Raw genomic sequence first — 20,771 nt, forward strand, 5'->3', positions numbered from 1 at the left:
TGGGTCATTTTCCTGTGTTAAGGAAGTTGCTTAGTTCTTCATTATACTGACCCCATTCCCTCATTCTTCTTCCTGAAGCATTTCAATCAGAATCCTAAGAGTTGGAAGGGTCACCTAGCCCAATACCCACCCCATTCATGAATTCCTTTTATGTTTTCCACAGTGGTCATCTAGACTGCTAGAACATTGCCATAATCTAGAAACTAGAATCTAGAATCAGGAAACTCATTGCTTCATGAGGCAGTCCACTTCCTTTGAGGATAGTTCTAATTATTAGAAGTTGTTTTTGTTTTTACCAAAATCTGTTTTGTTGTACCTTCTACTCCATGGTCTTAATTTTGTTTTATGGAGCTAGATGCAACCCAGAATCGTAGCCTTTTGATTTAGAGGAATTCTGTTTCTTTTATCTGACATATTATCTGTCTCACCTGGCCTTTTCTCTTCTACTCATTTGATAATTGTGTGTTCTGAGTCTTTGAGTTATTGATAACAAATTTGGAGTTATTTGTAGCATGCACAGTGACCACACCATGGTAAACCATCTTGGCAGAAGGGCTAAATCAGGTTGAGGGTAACTGATGGCCCACAGAGCTGTTGGTGACTTTAAGTATGGAAAGACTTCCCCTGGCAGAATGGGCTGATGAGAACAATTTGTTCCAATAGCCATAAAGGGGGCTGAAGCAAGTGCTGTGGAGTGCTAGAACTTGGTCACATACCTAAGACACCAAGGTCATCCACTGCATCCTGGGCCCTTGCCAGTCATCTTGACTTTTGTCTTGCCCCTGGACTTTGATGACTCTGGGAAAGAGTGAGGCTGATGACTTTGTGCACCTTTGCCTCACTTAAATCCAATTCATGCACAAGTTAAGACATCACCCTGTGATGTCATTGGTCCTCTTTGAAAATAAAGGGTAAACAACGGCAAATTTGGAACAAGGCTTTCTTTGATTTGAAAGGGATGTGTTAACCTCCTGGGTCTGTGGTCATTCAGTCCATTTGAAATTCCCCTGAGTTATCCAGCTTATTTCTCTATCTTATTTCTTATTTATTTGTTTGTTTGTTTTTTGGTTAGGCAATGGGGTTAAGTGACTTGCCCAGGGTCACACAGCTAGTAAGCGTTATGTGTCTGAGGTCTGATTTGGATTCAGGTCCTCCTGAATCCAGGACTGGTGCTCTATCCACTGTGCCAGCTAGCTGCCCCCTCCCTCTTATTTCTAAGGGTGACAAAATGCCTTGCTGAAATTTAGGTATATGGTATCTCAGCATTGCCCTGACTTTACCAGTTGCCTTCAATTTACATATTCCCTAAGGTTCTTGCCTTAGCAAGAGTCTTAGTCTTTTCTCTGAGCTTTCTTTCTGATAGTCTCATCCATTCCCATAACATAAATACACCTTTGTGGATGAGTCCCAAATTTGCATCCATTTCATCCTTTCCTTTGAGCCCCTCGATCATTCATAGCTGTTTACTAGCTGTCTCTACCTGAATACCCACTGGTACCTCAAAATCAAACATTGAAGTTATCATCTCTGCTAAACCATCTCCTGTTGCTGTGTTCATTTCCTGTATTTCCACCCTGGCCATCGCACTATATCTGCTCCTGCATACTATCCAGACCACCAGACTACCAGAGACCATACCCTAGGGACTTAATCCATTCACCTTTGGAACTCCCACCCTGGCCACAGCTCTGTTCTGGATTGATGAGTGCAAGAACATAAACTCACATGGATGGCCTTGTATATCTCTTAGACCCCAACCATGATTTACATTCCTTCTTGGCTGTCTTTCTTGCTCCTTTCTTGCCATATGCCCTACTATTTCCCCTTCTTTCTCTCTATTATCATAAGCAAATCTGTACTGCCTTTGCTACTGGAAAGGGTGTGTTGGTTAATTGCTGTTTTTCCACTGTTCATCCCTTTGACTCCCTCTCTTCTGATGTATTGTCTCCCATATTAGAATACAGGCTTTTTGAAGGCTACAGTTTACTTCCTTATGACCTTTGGTTTAGACTATTATACTGGCTTCCTACTATTGCCTGCTGATCTAAACTTCTTATTTAGCCTGGCATTCAAAGCCTTCTTCATTGTGCCCCCAAACTTCCTTTTTTGCCTTATGCCATACTGCTTCCTTTCAAATACCTTACTCTTAGCCAAACACTACTATTTTCTTCTCCTAGAAGAGGAGGCACAGCATTCGATGCTATTCCTTTTGGCAAATTCATCCTAGCCTGTGTTCTTATATTATGATCATAGGTTTAGAAATAAAGGCCAACTTGTATGACCCCCTCATTTTGTTGGAGAGGAAACAGGCCCAGAGAGGTTAAGTGATTTGTCTATGTTCATATAGCTAGTAACTTTTTGTGGCAGAAGTTGAGGTTGAGCCTATGCCTTCCTAACTAATCAGTTCAGTGTCCTGCCTACTATACCACAGTGGCTCTCTTTGTCTACTGATGGTAACTTAGATTTATATAATGCTTTTTATAAAGGTCTGCAAAGTGCTTTCCTCATAGCCCTTTTAGGCTTGGCCTGTGATTTTATTTGCGTAGAATTTACCAAAGTACATGAGGTCTTCTTTTAGGGCTTGTGACATTTTGTGAGTATCAAAGCAAAACTCAGACCATGCATCCATTGTCTCTCTTTCTTGCTGTGTTACTATCTCCTATATTTATCATACATTTCCTGGATCTCTTCTGCATAGATCATCATTGGTATTATTCTGCTTACATAAGCATATATGTCTTGAATATGTCTCCCTTTTGAGTTATGCACAATTGCAATATTCTGTGTTTTGTAGCCTTATGGATAAACTCACGTGTTTTTTAGTATATGATAGTGAATAGTTTTAAGATTATTGAAAAGCCCATATCCCAAATATAGTCCAACTTCTATGATTTTCAGTTTTGAGGTTAGCTTGTTTGTGTATCTTGCCTTGTCAGTATATGTATCTGCACTGCTGGGCTGACTCAATGGACTGCTCATGTAAACTATATTTCCTAATCTGGGCCATTGGCATTCTTATTAGTTCAGTTTTTCCTGTGTTGATTGTTAGATATGACTCTTGAGTGGTTTGGGGATCTCATTCAAAAGGCTCTTAAAGTACTTGGGGAGCCTCAACATCTGTTGGGAAAAACTTCATTCTTTTGGGTTGTGCAATCTATGAAACAAAGAAATTATGAAATAGGAAATGAAAGGTGCAAAAAAAGGTACTATGTGAAGTCTGATAGGGTAAAAAAGATGGTGATTGCTAACTTGTATGATCAGAAAGGGTGTAAAAGAAGAACAGTTGTATTAAGCTTTAAAATATGAGTTATAATGAATGGGTTATTAGCAGATTGGAAATGAAGAGTAGGTTTACATGAAGTCATAAAAGATACTTGACCTTTGGTTTAGATTTGATGTGGAGGCTAGTGAAACAGGGAAGGGAGAGATATACACTGGAGGAAAAAAGTAGAGTCAAAGAAGAAAGAGATTTCTCTTTTTAATGGACTTTACCTATGGTTTGTGGTTTGTGTTTAATTACTGCCCGTTAGGCTCACTAAAGCCCCTGTAGGATATATTTACATTTCAGTGGGAACTAGAGAAATAATGTTTTCCTTTTTTTCTTAGGATAAGTAATTTTGAGGCATTTGTTGATAGCCTGGAAAAAAATCCTTTTTCAATCATACTGCAATAAATTCTCCTCTACATAACCAGTAGAACAAATACTTTTTTTAACCACTTGGCCATATAACAAGTCACTCTGATGGAAAAACCAATGAAAGTCCAGAAGGAAAAGATAACGAAACATACCTCCTCCCTCGTGATATAGAGATGAGGATTACTAGGACAGAATATTATATGCATTTTCACAGGTAGTTTCTGGATTTCTGTTTTGTTTTGTTTTTCTTTTATTACTCAAGAGGACAGAATATTATATGCCTTTTCACAGATAGTCTGAATTTCTGTTTTGTTTTGTTTTTCTTTTATTACTCAAGAGGACAGAATATTATATGCCTTTTCACAGGTAGTTTCTGGATTTCTGTTTTGTTTTGTTTTGTTTTTCTTTTATTATTCAAGAGGCAGCATTTCTGCTGTCTTAGTGGCTGGAAAAGACCAGACTTCAAGTCATGGCGCTCACTGGCTGTGTGACTGAGCAAGTCACTTAACCTCTCTGGGCCTTAGGCACTCTTTTAAGACTGTGTTGCTGAGATGGTGATGACCTGCTTTCGTAGATGAAATTTTCTCTTCCAGGAATTCCCTATACCAACAGAATCAAAGGTCCTTCTCTCCTTTTGTCACAAGAGAGGAATCAAACTGAAGGGATAGCATGGATGAGAAGTGACTGTGATAATAGACAAAAAGCATCAATAAAATGTGTTTTAAAATACAGTAGTTTTTCTACTTGTTTCTTCTCTAGTTTTCAAATTACCTACTAAAAAAAGCCATACTCCTCATCCTAGATCATTCAGTAATTATATTATTACTTATTATATAACTATGATATGTATAATAATAATAATAGATAATTTTAAAACGTGAATGAGAGTTTGAATGAAGGGAAGAAGCTCTAGACTCGGAGCCTGATAGCCTGGGCTGCCTCTGAGCTCTCATACTTACTACTAGCTGGGTTAGTCACAGCTTCTGTGAGCCTCTATTACTACATCTGTAAACTCTGAGGAGTTGGACTATCACTAAGATTCTGATTAATTTTTCCACTTGCTAAGTAATTACATCCTCATACGTCATGAATTTTGGTAGTTTGGGGTTTGACTTGTAATTTAAAATAGTAATTTCTGCTTTCTTTCAAGGGCCAGTAAATGGGAGGGCTGGGGATCTGTTACTAGAAGTGTACACTTGTCTCCTGATAGCTAGCATTTGGGTATCTTTAGAAAACGACATTCCTGGGATATGTAGGAGTTACCAGGCCACTTAATGCCCAATTATGGGCTAATGCTATACTTGAGTAAATAATATAGATATTTGAAGTGTCTTTGTGACATATGATATTTTTATTCTCCAGAAAAAAATTAATTTACAAGTGAGCATCTTGCTTTTCTGACTTAAGAAGCATTCTAGCTTCTCAACCCTGTTCTCTTCCCCATACTATACGCTTTTTCCCATCTACAATTTCCATATTATTCATTTTGCTCTGTCCTTCCTTACCCTTCTCCTAGAGCATTTATTAAATAGGGTACCACCTTTGCTTCTTGCATTTTATTTATAAAACACTAGGAAGGCAATTATACTTATTTCTTTTGTATCATTCCCCAGTAGTTAATTCAACGAACATTTATTTAGTGCTTGCTGGTATTAAATTCTAGGGATACAAAGGAAAAAAAAACCTACAGTCCCGTCCATCAAGGAATTTACATTCTACTAAGAGGATAAAATGTGGATGCAGATAAGTAAATAAAATATAATTTGGAGAGGAAGAGAATACTAAATAAGGAGATGTAAATTTTTTGTAGGAGATCAAACAACTGAGCTGAGAAAAGAGGAGATGAGGAGGTATTGAAGTCCAGGCATAGATGGCTTAATATAGCACCCAGCATTGTTGGGTATAGTAGCACTTGGTATAATTAAGCATTTAATGAATATTTTATCATAATAGTTGAGCTATAGAAATTGTAGAAATGTTTGCATTCCTTTGCTTTTTATTTTTAAGGTTAGGGATAGAAACTGGACCTGTGATTCTTTCCTTTTTTTTAACAGACTTTAAAACTACAGTAAAACATTTAATTTCAAAATAAATGATTTCTCAGACTGTTCATGAATATACTAGTACATAATTAAAAAAAATTTTTTTCTTCAATTTTCTTCATTTTTTTTTTGCCAAGGTAAAATCCTAAGTGTGCATAAAATTAAATTGACAGCCTAATTAAATTAGAACCCATTTTTGAAGAGCCGCTGAAAAACATTAAGGAAGTAGTACTTCCCTTTTCCCACTTCTGGCCAGTATTGCTGTCTGAGCTATATAAGAAGTGGGTAAGGATGTTGAAGCTTTGGTAATTGTCAACCCTCTTCCTTACTTTCTTCATCCTTTTTCTCTGCCATTTTCCTCACATATCTGAGCTACAGTAAGGATAATGGCAGCAATAAGAATCCCTGCCTGGTTCCTGGTGATAGATGGATGCTACAACGTTTCTTTTGATTTTATCATAACAGTAACACAGACATACAAAAGGGAAGAACAAAGTATTAGACAAGCATACACTTCTAGTAACAGATCCCCAACCCTCCCGTCTTCCCTACTTTAAAAATGCTTGAATACCATACATTCTATAATTCAATTCAAATTAATTTTATTTTGAAAATTTTATTAAAACTCTGAAAACTACTATACATGCCACAGAACAAGTTTGGAAACCCCTTTCCTTTTACTGGTTACTATCTTTGTTTCTGTACTGCTATCATCTAGCAGTTAGAACTGTCATTCTAGGAGATAACATCTTCTATTGAGGTACCATTGCCACAAATATTCTAATCAGAACTTTGCTGCTGATTTAATCCATAACATTCTGTCTATTTAGGATTATAAATTTAGAGATAGAAAGGACCCTAAAGGTCATCTCTACCTCCCTCATTTTACAAATATTCAACTGTGGCCCAAAGGAGTGAGACATTTTAAGAACCAGGGTTCAGTATCAGAATGAGATGAAGAAAAGAAGAGGGACGCTAGTGAAATTTGACCATTTCAGTTATAAGAATTATGAAGAAAGTTAGTGCCAAAACAAATTGTAATGCACAAATGTAAGGGAACATAGCTATAATTTTTTTTATGCTTATACCTTTTTTTAAATTAATATTTAATTTTATTCTGAACACCAAATATCAGATGAAATAGTATTTATAGAAAGCACTTAGCACAGTGCCTGGCACATGGTAGGTGCTACAGAAATGTTTATTTACTTCCTTTCTCCTTACAATGGCATATTTCTGTCCTATAAAAATGCAACAAATATGAAGAATTCAGAGAAGCATGGGGAAATTCATGAACTGATATATAGAGTGAAGTAAGAAGAAACAATAATGGTAGTATGTACAATGACTAAACAATGTTAATGGAAAGAACAAAAAAAACCCTGTGCTATGTAATTATAATGACTAAGCTTGCCCCTGAAAATGAGTTGAAAATTAATGTACATCCTTTCCTTTTTCGTAGAATGAGGGACTGTTGGTATAGAATAGTATTGTATGTACTGTTTGCTATGGCTGATGTGTTGGTTTTGCTGAATTACTTTTATTTTTCTCTTTGTTACATTACTGGGTAGTAGAGGGGAGAACTGTATGCTCAGAGATGAACATGGTATAAAAAACGAAAAGTGTCAAAAATAAGAAGAGGGGACAGCTGGGTGGTGCAGTGGATAGAGCACCGGCCCTGAAGTCAGGAGGACCTGAGTTCAAATCCGACCTCAGACCAAACACCTTACACACTAGCTGTGTGACCCTGGGCAAGTCACTTAACCCCAATTGTCTAAAAACAGACAAACAAAAATAAGAAGAAAAAAGATGAGGTCAGACTGGCTGGTGAGATTATTTCAGAAGGCTGCCTGAGAGAGCTCTGAGAAATTCAGAGATTCATAGCCCTGGACTTTGTACTCACTCTAGAATTGGGAGGGGGTTGAAGCATTTCTTATGGAGTTGGAGTGTAGGAAGAAGGTGGTTTATCAGATTAAATAAGGAGGTGGGGTGCTTTTATTTTGTAGCATTAGTAAGTAGAGGTGCTCTTAGGGCTCTAGTTACCTCTATTCCCTTTCTCTGGGATCCTCTTCTGGTGGAACTGCTATAGAAGAGAGTTAGTGAGCCAGGCACCTTTCTCCAGTGGAAAAGCCAAAGCAGCAACTGAATGCGTTTTTATGATTACTCAGGACTTATCTTACATCTATTTGTGATGATATAGGAAGGCAATTTAGGTTTTTGCTTGGTGGTTTGAGAGAGATAGGAATGGATAGATGACCAGAAGCTTGTAGAATGTCCTCAACTATAAATTGAGGAGATTGGGAACAATAGCTGCTTTCTTCATTTTTCCTGGGGAAGTTGGTCAAGACTAGGGGAGAAATAAAAAAAAAAATCAAAAACAAAGCTGGCTTGTCCATTTTTCCTGGTGACTGTGTGGTAGTTAGCGGTAGTCTGAGGTTGGCTGCTTTGGAAGGTCCCCTTCACTAAACGGAGTCTGGATGACAGCTTGTCAGTGTGTTGTACTGGGGATCCTTTTTCCGATATAGGTTGAAGTAGATGGCCACCAAAGTCTCTTCTAATTCTTAAGTTCTGTGACTAACGTTGTATTTATTGCTGATAACTATGTTCTTTTCTCCATGACATAGAGTAACTTGAATGCCTTAACGATGTATGCATTTGGTGCAATTTTTATTCTCCGAGTAGCCTCACTAAAGGAGCAATTGCTTATACTTCCACCATAACTCAGACCTAGTAATCCTTACAGGCCAAATGTTACATGAACACCATGCAGAGGCACAAGCTGCTTCATCTTGATGTAATCAGTGAATTGTCATTGGAAAAAGGAAGTGTCTGGAGTCCCTCACCTGGGAATCCCTCTTCCATTTGTAATTTTCCCTGGGTTTCCCCCATGACAGTGGCAGACATCTTTGGCAGACAGATATCTCCTTGTTTTATGGCTTGTTTGATATTAATAATCAAAGGGTCAGTGAACAAAGCTGTCTCTGTTTGGCCTTTCAACAAGTCTTTAACATTGGCAGCACCTTAGTGGAGAACTTTTAAGGCTCTATTTTGTTCTATCAAATCAAAATTTTTTTTAAGTAGCCAGTAAACATGAAATCTTGTGTTCGCTACACCTTTCAGTCAGTTACTTGGGGGAAAAAAGCCCTCATGTAATTTTTTAAGAAACTGAAGTTATGATTTCCATGTAAACTAGGGAACTTCTAGTGATGAAAATCCCTTGACCAATGCATATTGACTGTTGTTCTGTGTCTTATCTTACAGACCAGATAACTTGCCAAGGTCAAAAGGCCAATATATGTGAGAGGCTGGACTTGAACGAACCAGGTCTTACCCTGACTAAGGTGGTTTTTGTAACCATCATACAACTCGAGCTCTGAGGTTTTGCCTCATACTTGCAAATTGGCAAAAATTAAAATAGCTAATGGGCAATGTTATTTGGAAAAAAGTTTTCTTGTTCCTTTTTAATATTTTCAAGGATACCCTATTGTATAAATTCTCATAAAGTTTAAAAAATATTAAGATATGACTGACATTCCCAGATATAACCTCTCATGGAACAAAAGGCAGTTGAGCAAAAAGTATGTCCCATATTTTGCTCCTTACCCACCTTTGGGTAAGAGAAGATATTTTTTATTATCTCTTCTCCAGGTTTAAGGTCATTGCAGTTATTCAGTTAGACTTCCTTTTATTGTTATTGTCATTTATGTTGTAATCAGTGTATATATTGTTTTGGTTCCTCTTACTTCATTGAGCATTAGTCACATTACCATGTTAATCTGAATTCCTCACATTTGTCAGCACATAATAATACCCCATTGCTTTCACGTGCCACAGTTTGCCCATTTCCTAGTTGATCGACATTTTTCCAGTTCTTTTGGTACCGTAAGACAAAGTGCTGCTGTTAAAAATATTTTGGTGCAGGCCTTCACCTCTGGTGAAGGTAAGACCTGGTTCGTTCAAGTCCAGCCTCTCACACATTGGCTTTGTGACCTTGCCAAGTTTTCTGGTCTGTAAGATAAGTCGCAGAACAGTAGTCAGTATTCACTTGGTCTACTGGTTGGTCTCACTGACATAATTCTTTTCCTGCTGCAGTCCATCCTTCACTCTGCTGTCAAAGTGATTACTTTTGGTTTATTCAGTTCAACTAAATCAACATTTAAGGCACAGGCACTGTGCTAGGTGCTGGGGATATAATTAAGAAAAAGAAAGACTGTTCCTGCCCTCAAGGAGCTTACAATCTAATGGGAGTGGACAACATACAAAAGGAAGCTGGAGTCCCAGACTCCAGGGGGTACTTGACTGTTGTTCAGTGGAGTTGAAACCAAGCAGAGCTTCAGGTGGAAAGTGAAATGAGCTGTAAAGTCCAATCCTGCTCTCTATAAAGGAATGCTTTGGGAGGAATTTACTGCTCCACCCTCCATGTCTGACTGTGTCACTTCTATCCAGTAAACTCCAGGGGCTTCTGGATCACAGATAAAATACTTAATTTGACATTCAAAGCCCTCTATGACCGGCCCCCCACCCACTTCAATCTTATATATACGCAGTCTTCTTATACCATATACATATACCACCCCATATACATCATCTGTGATTTAGTGACAGTGGGTTCCTTGCCACTTGAACAAGTCACTCCATCTCCCAACTCTGGGAGACTCCTGACTCCCAGTTTTCACTGGCTGTCCTCCATGCCTGAAATACTCTCCTTCCTTTTCTCCACCTCTCCTGGCTTCCTTCCAGTTTTAGCTAAAATCCCATCATCTACAGGAAGCCTTTCTTAGTCTCCCATAACATAATTCTGGTGCCTTCCCTTTGTTTTTTATTTACAATTTATCCTGTATATATCTTGTTTGTACTTGTGTTTGCATATTGTCTTACATTAGACTTTCGGCTCTTTGAGAGTAGGGACTATTTTTTGCCTTTCTTTGTATCCCCAGTTGTTAGCATAATGCCTGGCCTATAGTAGGCACTTAATAAGTCTTTCTTAACTGACACACTGCTGATATATGGGAGCTTTCTGTCCTTCATCTCTTTTGGGGGAATGTATGCAGTGATATACTGGCAGATGTTTAACAATGGGCAAAATATATACTCTCTGGAAAAATATATACAGAACATACTTTTAAGTTTAATTTGCATTATCAGTGTTTTCTATGTCACTTTTTTCAATAGTGTTTTTTTTCCAATTACATGTAAAGATAGTTTTTCAACATTCATTTTTTTATAAGATTTTGAGTTCCATATTTTTTCTCCCATCGCTCTTCTCTAAGATGGCAAGCAATCTTACCTGCTATGTCATTTTCTTAATACTAGATAGTCTACAAGCAATAAATCAAGTCCTGATTTGTAGTTTGTGATTTCTGAGGTGCAAATGCTCACACTGAAAATTTAACAAGCCAGTGTGTGCTCCAGCACACCCTAGGCATATGTGCAGTGAGATTGCTGGATCAGAGTGGGAACAGAACAGTTCAAGATCAGTTGTCTTGAATTACATTTTTTTTTTCAAGAATTGTTGGACCGGTTCACAGGTCCTCCAGTCATGTGTTAGTGTTGTCTGTAGTTGCCCACATCTTTGCTACAAGTTTCCTCTTTTTTTAGTGGTAAGGAGCATTCTCATAAAGATTTTATATGTGAGAGTAGGCATACATATAAATTGGTAGTTATTGTTACCCTCTTGATCTTTTTCAGTAGTAAAAATATATGAGCTCTTCCTGTCTTTCATATATTGAGAACTGATACCTCAGCTTCCTCCAAATTTTCACCTCCAGTATAAACTTCCTTTATGGAGTTTATGCCATTCTAGGCATAATCTAACTGCTCTTTCCATCTTTGTTTTCTTTGGTGCCATTTCTACTTTTCCATGCTTCATATCAGTGATTATAATGTTGAGAGACCAAATGCAGTGGCGTCACTCTAATAGCTAGAGGAAATGGTATGTTGTAGAGATGTTGATGTAGCTTTTCCCATTTGGGGTCTTTTTGTTATTCCTGCAATTTTGTTTTGTTTTTCCTTTAATGCTTTAGGAATAATCTCTTTTAATTAGGTTGCATACCAAGGTTTCTATAACTGCTTTCCCAGTATTTCACAATAAGATTTTGTACATGAGTTTATGTTCTAAACTGGTATTGCCATTTGGCCTTGATTTTTATTTTTATTGTCACAAGTCAGCGGTGTACCTGCACTGAGAGTTGATTCAAGAATAATTCCAAATCAGTTACCATTTAATTCCTATCAGTTAAGATACAGTTACTTTCATTTTTTATGCTGTTACTCAATGTTCACCTTCTACTGCGCCTTCTGGATTCTTGCTTAAAAGATACTTTACGTATAAGTGTGTAGTCTTTTAGCTTATTTCAGTTCTTGATGCTGAGCCATATATTTTAATGTTTTATTAATGATTTTATTCACTTGCTTCTTGATAGCACTCCCATACATATTCCTGTAACAAAGAAGTGTGGTCAAGCACAGTGACTGTGTTCTATTTGAGAGTATGTGCCTCATTTCGTACCTGTAGTCTGCTACCTCTCTGTTCAGGGGGAAAAAAAAAAACATTTTATCATTAGTCCTCTGGAGTTAAGATTTGATTCTGTACATTCCTTATATTTGTGGTTTCCAATATATAATACTATATTCATTTGACAGCTTCTGTCATTTCCCCAATCAGTAGGCACCCACTGTATACAGTTTTTTCCCCACAACAAAAGGTACAGCCTGAATATTTTGGTGTGTTTGAGAGCTTTCCCTTTCCTTGTGACCTCCTGGTAACATATGCCCAGAGGTGGGATTCAGTAGGCTTTTATTATATAAAGATAAAACAGAATAGTTCCTGCTTAAGCACCTTACAGTCTACTAAGGGGAAACAACTTATTCCCAGATAAGTACATTATAGTAATTTTGATAGGAGTGGGGCTGACTAGGAAAGGAAGCTACCAACTGGGGGTAGCGTCGAGGAAAACCTCTTAAAAGAAGTAGCTTTACAGCTGAACCTTGAAGGGAGCTAGGCATCCCAAGATGAAGGGGAGGAGGGAGAGTCTTTCAGGCAACTTGTGCAAAGGCATAAAGGTAGGAGATCAAATGTTAAGGACAAGAACTAGCTACTAGACCAGCTTGGCTGAATCATAGAATGAATGAGAGAGAGTAACATGAAGTCCAATTACAGAGGCAAGAGCCAGATTCAGAAGTGCTTTGAATGCCACGGTAATTTCTATCTTATCTTAAAGCAGTGGTTCTTAACCTTTTTGTGTGTCATGGATCCCGGTGGAAGTTTGGTAAAGCATAGGATAAATTGTTTTTTTAGTACAGTGTGTAGTATTTATCATATAGGCTTTCTTTTTTTCCACTAATCCAGAATTGACAGACAAATCGTCCTCTTCCCCCAACAAATAATTTTGAACATTTGATTTGTGTAGTAGAACTCCATATTTCTTTCTTTCAGTGGTCATCATTCAACAATTAACGAAGGGTCCATTTCAAAGTAAATAGACAAAATTATCTCTCTAGTTCTTCATTATGGACCAAAACTCATATGTAGCTTCTATATATTCCATTTCTAGGCCCTTACCTCTTTCTGATGGCATTCAGTTAAGACTGTGCAAGTATCATGGCTTTCAAATGCTACATTTGGATAATATTTTAAATGCATAAAATGAAATTAATAGGATTATAAAATGAACCAATTATATTGAAATACAATTGTCAAAATATTAAACAAGTGCGCGGATTCCAGGTTAAGAATCACTGTCTTATGTGGTGTTTTTTTTTGTCTTTGTATTCCCATTGCCTAGCAGAGTGCCTGTTGTGTAGTAAGTGCTTACTCATTGCTTCTTGTTAAATGATTGATTGATCATTTGGCACGAGTACAACAATAGAGACTGAGCAGTAGCCTCCAGACTCCAAGAGAGTCAAAAAACCCCACCAGTTTCAGGGGGAAAAAACCAGTTTGAAGAGAATGTCTAGGAAAAGGGGAGGGTCAGCAGTGTCTAATGGCAACTGAGAAAAAGATGTCAGTTTGGCAATTAAGAGATTATTGGTAGCTTTAGTGTCTAGAAGGGAGAGGTCAAAGGCAAGGAGACCTGTTAGGAAGCTGTTGCTTCCAGACCAGGTTCAACTATTCTGTTAGAGAGGGCCTACTAGAGTAGTAGTCAACTGAGAGGAGGGAAGAAATCTTTTGGAAGAGATGTGGAGGTAGAATTGGCAACTGATTGGATATGGGATGGGAGAAGCGAAAGAATCCAGGATGATTTAAGATGTTAAACCTGGATGACTGGAAGGAGGGTGGAGGGGTGAGAGGAGGCAATGAGTTTGTTTTGGACATAATGAATTTCAGGTGCCTACAGAGCGTCCAGCCGAAGGTGTTCAAGAAGTTGGTGGAACAAGGCATAGAGATGGTAGTTGGAACCATGAAATCCAGTAAGATCACTGTGAGAATGTTGAGAAAAAAGAGCCCAAGACTCAATCCTGGGATATACTTATTTGTACTATAATGTTCTGTTACATGTCTGAGGTCATATTTTAACTCAGGTCCTCCTGACTGCAGGGCCAGTGCTGTATCCACTGCGCCACCTAGCTGCACCGATAGTCTCTTTCTAGGTTTTTGTGACACTGCTGTCTCCTGTTTCTCTTGCTACCTGTCTAATTGCTCCTTTGCTGGACTTTCATCCAGGCTATACTTGCCAAGGGGGGTGTCCCTCTAGGTCCTCTCCTGGGACCTCTCCTCTGTATTATTTCAGCTCTCTTCTCTTTTTCTTTCTGTTATTTTCCTTGGTGAATTCATCAGCTCCACCAGATTCAGTTGATGTCTCAATGCATTCTCAGATCTTTGTCCACATCTGATTTCTCTCCTGACCTCCATTCTTGAAACTTCACTTGCCTATTGGACATCTCAGACTGGACGTCCTGTAGACATTTTATACCTAGCACATCCACTGCTGAACTTATTATATTTCCCCCCCAATCCTTTTCCTGATGTTCTTGTTATTGTCTAGGGTACCACCATTCTCCTAGTCACTCAAACTCAAAACCTAGAGAATTGTGCTTAACTCCTCACTCACCCTCCCTCCCCCATCCAGTCAGTGTCTAGACTATTGCAGTATCCTCCTGTTTATTTCCCTGCCTCAAGTCTCTCAGCGTTGCTTTCTGTCTTTCACTCGGTTGTCAGATTGGCATTCCTTAAGCCTGGGTCTGACCTTGTCACCTCCCCTCCTTCACATTCATTAAACTTCAGTGGCTCCCTATTACTTCCAGAATCAAATATAAAATTCTCTCTTGGGCATTCAGAGTCTTCTACTTTACCCTGACAACACACCTCACTCCTCAGTCCAGTGATTGACCTCCTGGCTGTTCCTGACACAAGACACTCCATTGCCTTACTCAGAAGCATTTTTCTCTGGCTGTCTTCCATGCCTGGTATCTGTTCCTCCTTACCTCTGCCTCCTGGTTTTCTTCAAGTGTCAGCTAGAGACTAGCCTCCTACAAGAAGGCTTTTCCAGCCCCTGTTAATGCTAGGGCCTATCCTCTGAGATTATCTCAAATTTATCCTGTTATACAGCCTGTTTGTACACAGTGGCTTGATTGTTGTCTCTCCCTCTGGCCTGTGAGCTCCTTGAGGACAGGAATCTTTTTTGTTTTTGTGTGAGAGTGCTTTTTTCTGCATTCGCAGTGCTTACTCAGTGCCTGACACATTAGGTACTTTAAAGAGGATGGTGATTGACTTTCCAGCCTTATTATGCAAACCTCCCCTCCACAGACTCTGTAGTCCAGCCTAACAGACCTTCTTACTGGCCTGGCACGGGGTGTTCCTTCTCTCTTTTCTGGGCCTCCTCTACTTGTTAGTGGCTCAAGTTTCCTTCATGTATTGGCTTAGATGCTACTCTTAATTGAAGCCTTTCCTAATCCCCTCCAGCCATTAATGTCTCCCCTACAAAATTACTTTGTCTATATTTTGTATATGTATGTTATCTACTTAGAAAATTAGGTTATCCTTCCCACCCCTTCTACTTTGAGGGCATTTAGGAATGCGTGGGTGTGTCTATTTTTTCTTGGGACCAGTGTTGAATTTTGCTGTTTTTGTTTATTTTTATTAATTTGGTGGTTCTGAGGTAGCACCTCATGGTTATTTTAGCTTGCAGTTTTTTATTAGGAAGTGGAGCGTATTTTGTATATATACTTATAATTAATTTCCCCTTTTGTGAATTATTTTCCTTTTCAATTTTGAACTGGTCAGATTGGATATTCTTATATATTGTGAATTCTGGATACCAAACTTATCAGTCTATTCACTATAAAGATTTTTCCCCCCTACCTTTTATTTTTTTCTTGCTTACATTGTATTTTTGACATACAATTAAATTTTTTTATGTACAATAAAAAATCCATTTTTAGTAATTTCACTTTCCTCAATAGGTAAAAATTTCATAACATAGAACCATCAATCTAGAATGGGAAAAATTGTAGAAATCTTCTAGTCTAGTCATCCTTATTTTACGGATGAGGAAACAAGCCTACCTCAAGTGCAGTGATTTGCCCAACATCACACAGGTAACTAGTAAGTGGCAGAGTCAGGATTTTGGTGATACCAAATTTACATTGCACCACAAACCATGCTGCCTTTGTATTTTTAAAATTTTTTTTTTATTTTAAACTGAACTTAATAAAACAAGCATTTTCATAAAATAGTAGAATGGAAAAAAAGATGATTGTATATGAAACTGCAAATCTATTATGTACAACTTGCTATTTTTAAAATATGTAATAGTTATCAGGTAAATTTCTTTTTTTCTTTTTCCTTTTTTTCTCCTCCCAAACCCCACCTCTTGTCCTAGAGATGGGCTACCATTAGATACTAATATGTATGTGTGTGTGTGTGTGTGTGTGTGTGTATGTATGTAAAACTATTCTATACATACTCCTGTTTATCAGTTCTTTCTCTAAATGCAGATAGCATCTTCCTTCATGTATCCTTTGTAATTAATTTGGGTGTTTATAATAGTCAAAATGACTTGCTCATCGTTGTTCTCTTATTTCTCTCAACTGTCTGCTCTTCATGATTTGTGCACGTCTGTCCATGTTTTTCTAAGATCGTTGGGCTCATCATTTCTTATAGCACATGTTGGAAATAACCTCTGATGCCCAAATAGGCACACAGACTCAGGATGAGTGAAGCAGTGAAATGCCTTTCCTATGGGTGTGAAACCTACAGAAGCAAGAGCAATCCTTATATCCTATTCCAGGCCACAAGTCTCTCCTAGCTGACTTTCATTGGTAGCAGGCAGCCCAGGTCACAGACTTCCCGAATGCCCGCCACATGTCCCCTTGGAACAGTATCCCCTTGGTGTATTTCCCCTTCCTTCTTCATACATAGAATGGCGTCTTAACCCCACCACACAGTGGAGAAGCTAGTATCCATGACACTCTAAGTAAAGCTTAACCTTTGTCCTACTTCCAGCCTCTTTAATCAGACAACCAGTTTCACCCAATTTTAGCTGGTTCTTCAAGCTCCTGACCCAGAGTTAACTTTTCTTTCAGTTTCCTTATATGGAAGTACTTCGCACAACATAGTGCTACAGTCATACATCACATTCTCCAATTGATGGGTATCCCCACAATTTTGCCACTACAAAGAGGGTTGTATATAAATATTTTAGAACATATAGGTTCTTTTCCTTTTTCTGTGATCACCTTGGAAAGCAGACCTAGTAGTGGTATTGCTGGGACAAAGGGTATATAATAACTCTTTGGGCATAATTCCATAATGCTCTGCAAAATGGTTGGGTCAGTTTGCAGTTCCCACCGATAGTGAATGTGTCCCAATTTTTCCACATCCACTCCAACATTTGTTGCTTTCCTCTTCAATCATTTTAGCCAGTCTGATAGGTATAAAATGATATCTCAAGATTGTTTTAATTTGCATTTCTTTAATCAGTAATGGTTTAGAGCATTTTTTCATGACTATAAACTTTTGTATTTTAATTTTTGTATTTTAATTCAATTGAATAATCCATCGATAAAAAATCTCTATTAAGTGTTTATTATGTGCCAAGCTATACCAAGTACTGGGGATATGTATGTCCTTTGAAATTTTGAGTATAAGAAGCTGCTTGTGCTGAGGGCATGAATGGGAAATGTACTTGGGTGAGAAGCATTTGTTAGAACAAAGAGCCAGGCATAAAAACAGGGCTGTGGCAAAAATAAATGATAATGTAAGGCCATGGTTATCAATAAGGTTTATTTATTGGAAACTTTCCATGGTAGGGCCTTGACTATCGCATATCCCCTTTGTCAAGGCTATTTATGATTTTTTTTTAAATGAAAGACTTGCTTGCATTGTATAATAATTTGACAAGTAGCCTTTAGAATTTGCAAAGGTCTTTACATAAATTACTGTCTGTGTGGTACTATTATCTCTTTACAGCTGGTGGGAACTGAGGTATGGATAGTTTAAATGGCTTCTCATAGTGACACAGCTGGAGGTAGAATATGAACCTAAATCTTCCAGATTCAGAAGTTCTGAAAATCCCTTCCAGCTTTAGACTGTGATTCTCCAACTTCTCTGGTGAGAAGGTTTAAGTTCAAATTCAAACTTTGCCATGTCACCTTTGTGATTATAGACAATTCCTTTCATTTCTCTTGCAGTGTACATATTTGTAAGAGGAAGGGGCAGGAGTAGTTGACATCGAGGTTCCTTCTGTGTCTAAAATCCTGTGATTTTAATTGAAGTAGATCTAATTGGATGTTTGTGTGTGGTGCCATCTGCTGGTAAAATGAGTTAATTATCTTTGGAAAAGAGTAAATATGGTAGATAAGTTTTTCCTTTTATGGGTTATTTTCAAAGGCTTATGCTTGTCTCCTCAGGTCTTGTTTGTGTGTCTAGTACTTCTCTCTCTCCTATAATCTTTTCTATATCCCCTTTTTCCTTATCATTAACAGCTATTTCCTTTTCTGAGAAATCCAAATATAATCAGATGTAATTATTTTGAGAAATACCCTAGCCTAACACGACTTAAGCTTCTTTTAAAATTATCGAGCTTGTTTTTAAATATGGACTGCTTGCTTGATTGATATATAGTATATTAGAAGAAAATTTGGAATTACTGTGTGTCATAAGGAACAAGTCAGCTTTGTATGTAGGGCAGTCTAAATTTGTCTAACCTCCCTTAAATATTTTGACTTATCCATATACTATAGATTAATCTCATATTATTTCTTTCATTATACTCCATATTCTTTCCCTTCTTTCTCATATTCTTCCTACTCGCCTTTGCCTTTTGAAACTGCATCTAAGAGGTATTTTTATTTCCTCACCCATTAACCTGTTAAGCAGCTTGTCAACTTCAGGAAAATCCTTTTATATTAGTTTTAGTTTACATACTACAGCATAGAAAATCTTAGAATATAGGGTTGGCAGTTCTTAGATATTATGTAATCTGGGCCCCACATTTTTACAGAAATTATGGCCTACATAGTAGATTAAAATGACTTCTCCAGCACTTCACAAGCTTTTAGCATGTGTGGGTCTAGGACCCAAATAGTGGGTGGAGTTGTTAGATACCAGTCTTGGCTTAACAGGGAGTTTAGTTTCTAGTGATTCAGTTTACACGTATCATATGTAGGTGCTTATATTCCATACTGCAGAGTTTCAAGAATTTGATTTCATTAATATTCTCTGTTTTACAGCTGGGGGAAACTGAGGTACAGGTAAGTTTAAATAGCTTCCTCATGGTGACACAGCTAGAGCCATATATGTACCCAAGCTTTCCAGTTGCAAAAGTTCTGAAAATCCCCTCTAGCTCTAACTCTATGACTTACTAATCTCTCTAGTGAAAAGATTTAGTTTTAAATCCAAGCTCTGCCACTAACCTTCGTCATCACAATGTAGACTGCAGCCCTCTTATGCTGAATAGATTGGCTCCCTGAGTTGCTGTGGCTAAAAAAAAGTGTACTTGTTGCTATTCGGCATTGTAGTGAAGAGCCTATCTCTACTTAACTAGGTTTTCTTTAGATGACAGACATCACTAGTATTGACTCTATTCCTATTTTAGTTTGCAGGAAGTAGGCCTGTTGCTATATGCCTTTCCTCAAAGAACTCCAAATGGTGGTAGAACAAATAGCTACTATTTCACAGGCATTTTTCATATATTTAAAAAGCATCCTTAGTAAGTTAATTCCATTTGAATAAGTAACTTTTCCATTTTAAACTTCAGATACTATATGATTCTTTTTCACAGGAAATCAAGCCTCAGAGCCATTATAACCATGGATATGGTGAACCTCTTGGACGCAAAAGCCACATTGATGATTATAGCACGTGGGACATAGTCAAAGCTACACAGTAAGTGTTTATTTACTGTTTTGATTTGTAGGATTATAAGTCCTTGAGCTTGTAAATAGCTTAAAACTTATAATTTGGCAAATTAATGAATACATATTCCCTTTTATAGGTATACAGAATTTAAGCATAGTTTCTTCTTAAGTCCTAGTCTTTCTACTTTAACAAAACAAAGAACTGATAGGACTTAATTGAACAAATTATTTGGGATTCCAAAAGAATAGTTTGGTATTTCTTTCTGTTTCCCTCTTTATCTTTTAGTGGGATCTAGGAAACCCTTTGTATGATGTATTAAGTGTTGTGACTTTCAGATATGTGAAATTTTAGGTAAAGAACGATGTCATCATCTCATTAAGCATTTTTAAGTGCAAGAAAAATTCGCCTTGACAGAAAGCATCCAGAGGAAGGCAGCCATAATGCTAAAGGCCTTGAGATCTTGTTATACGAGGATTGATTGAAGGAACTTGATGGTGATGTTTAAGGGCACATGATAGTTGTCTTCAAGAAAAAGCTCACATCCTATATTGGTTGTTATAATTCAGCAAAGCTTTTGACAAAGTCTCTTGATGCTATGCTTGTGAGTAAGATGGAGACATATTGGTTGGATGATATGAGTTGGGCAGACATAGAATTTAATGATGTAATGGGGTCATTATCTTGGAGAAAGGTGTCTAGTGGAGTAACCTATGGCTTTGTTCTGTTTAACATCATTATTAATGAAGGCATAGATGGCATGCCTGCCAAATTTACAAATGACAACAAGCTTGGA

At 37.7% G+C, this 20,771-nt stretch overlaps 1 protein-coding gene across 4 annotated transcripts in view; it reads left to right on the forward strand.

Moving 5' to 3' along the window:
- ZDHHC17 (zDHHC palmitoyltransferase 17) overlaps positions 1-20,771 on the forward strand; it is a 104,986-nt gene that overhangs the window by 17,106 nt on the left and 67,109 nt on the right. For 2 of the 4 annotated variants that reach the window (XM_020993451.2, XM_020993449.2), the window contains exons 2-3: positions 19,351-19,371; positions 19,902-20,005. In XM_020993451.2, coding sequence (XP_020849110.1) covers positions 19,351-19,371; positions 19,902-20,005 — 125 coding nt within the window. The remainder of the gene's footprint in view (positions 1-19,350; positions 19,372-19,901; positions 20,006-20,771) is intronic. The other 2 variants (XM_020993450.2, XM_078146371.1) reach the window with 1 other exon arrangement.

The sequence above is a fragment of the Phascolarctos cinereus genome, unplaced genomic scaffold (genome assembly GCF_003287225.1).
Source record: "Phascolarctos cinereus isolate Bilbo 61053 unplaced genomic scaffold, phaCin_HiC Scaffold_1;HRSCAF=81, whole genome shotgun sequence".
NCBI lineage: Eukaryota > Metazoa > Chordata > Mammalia > Diprotodontia > Phascolarctidae > Phascolarctos > Phascolarctos cinereus.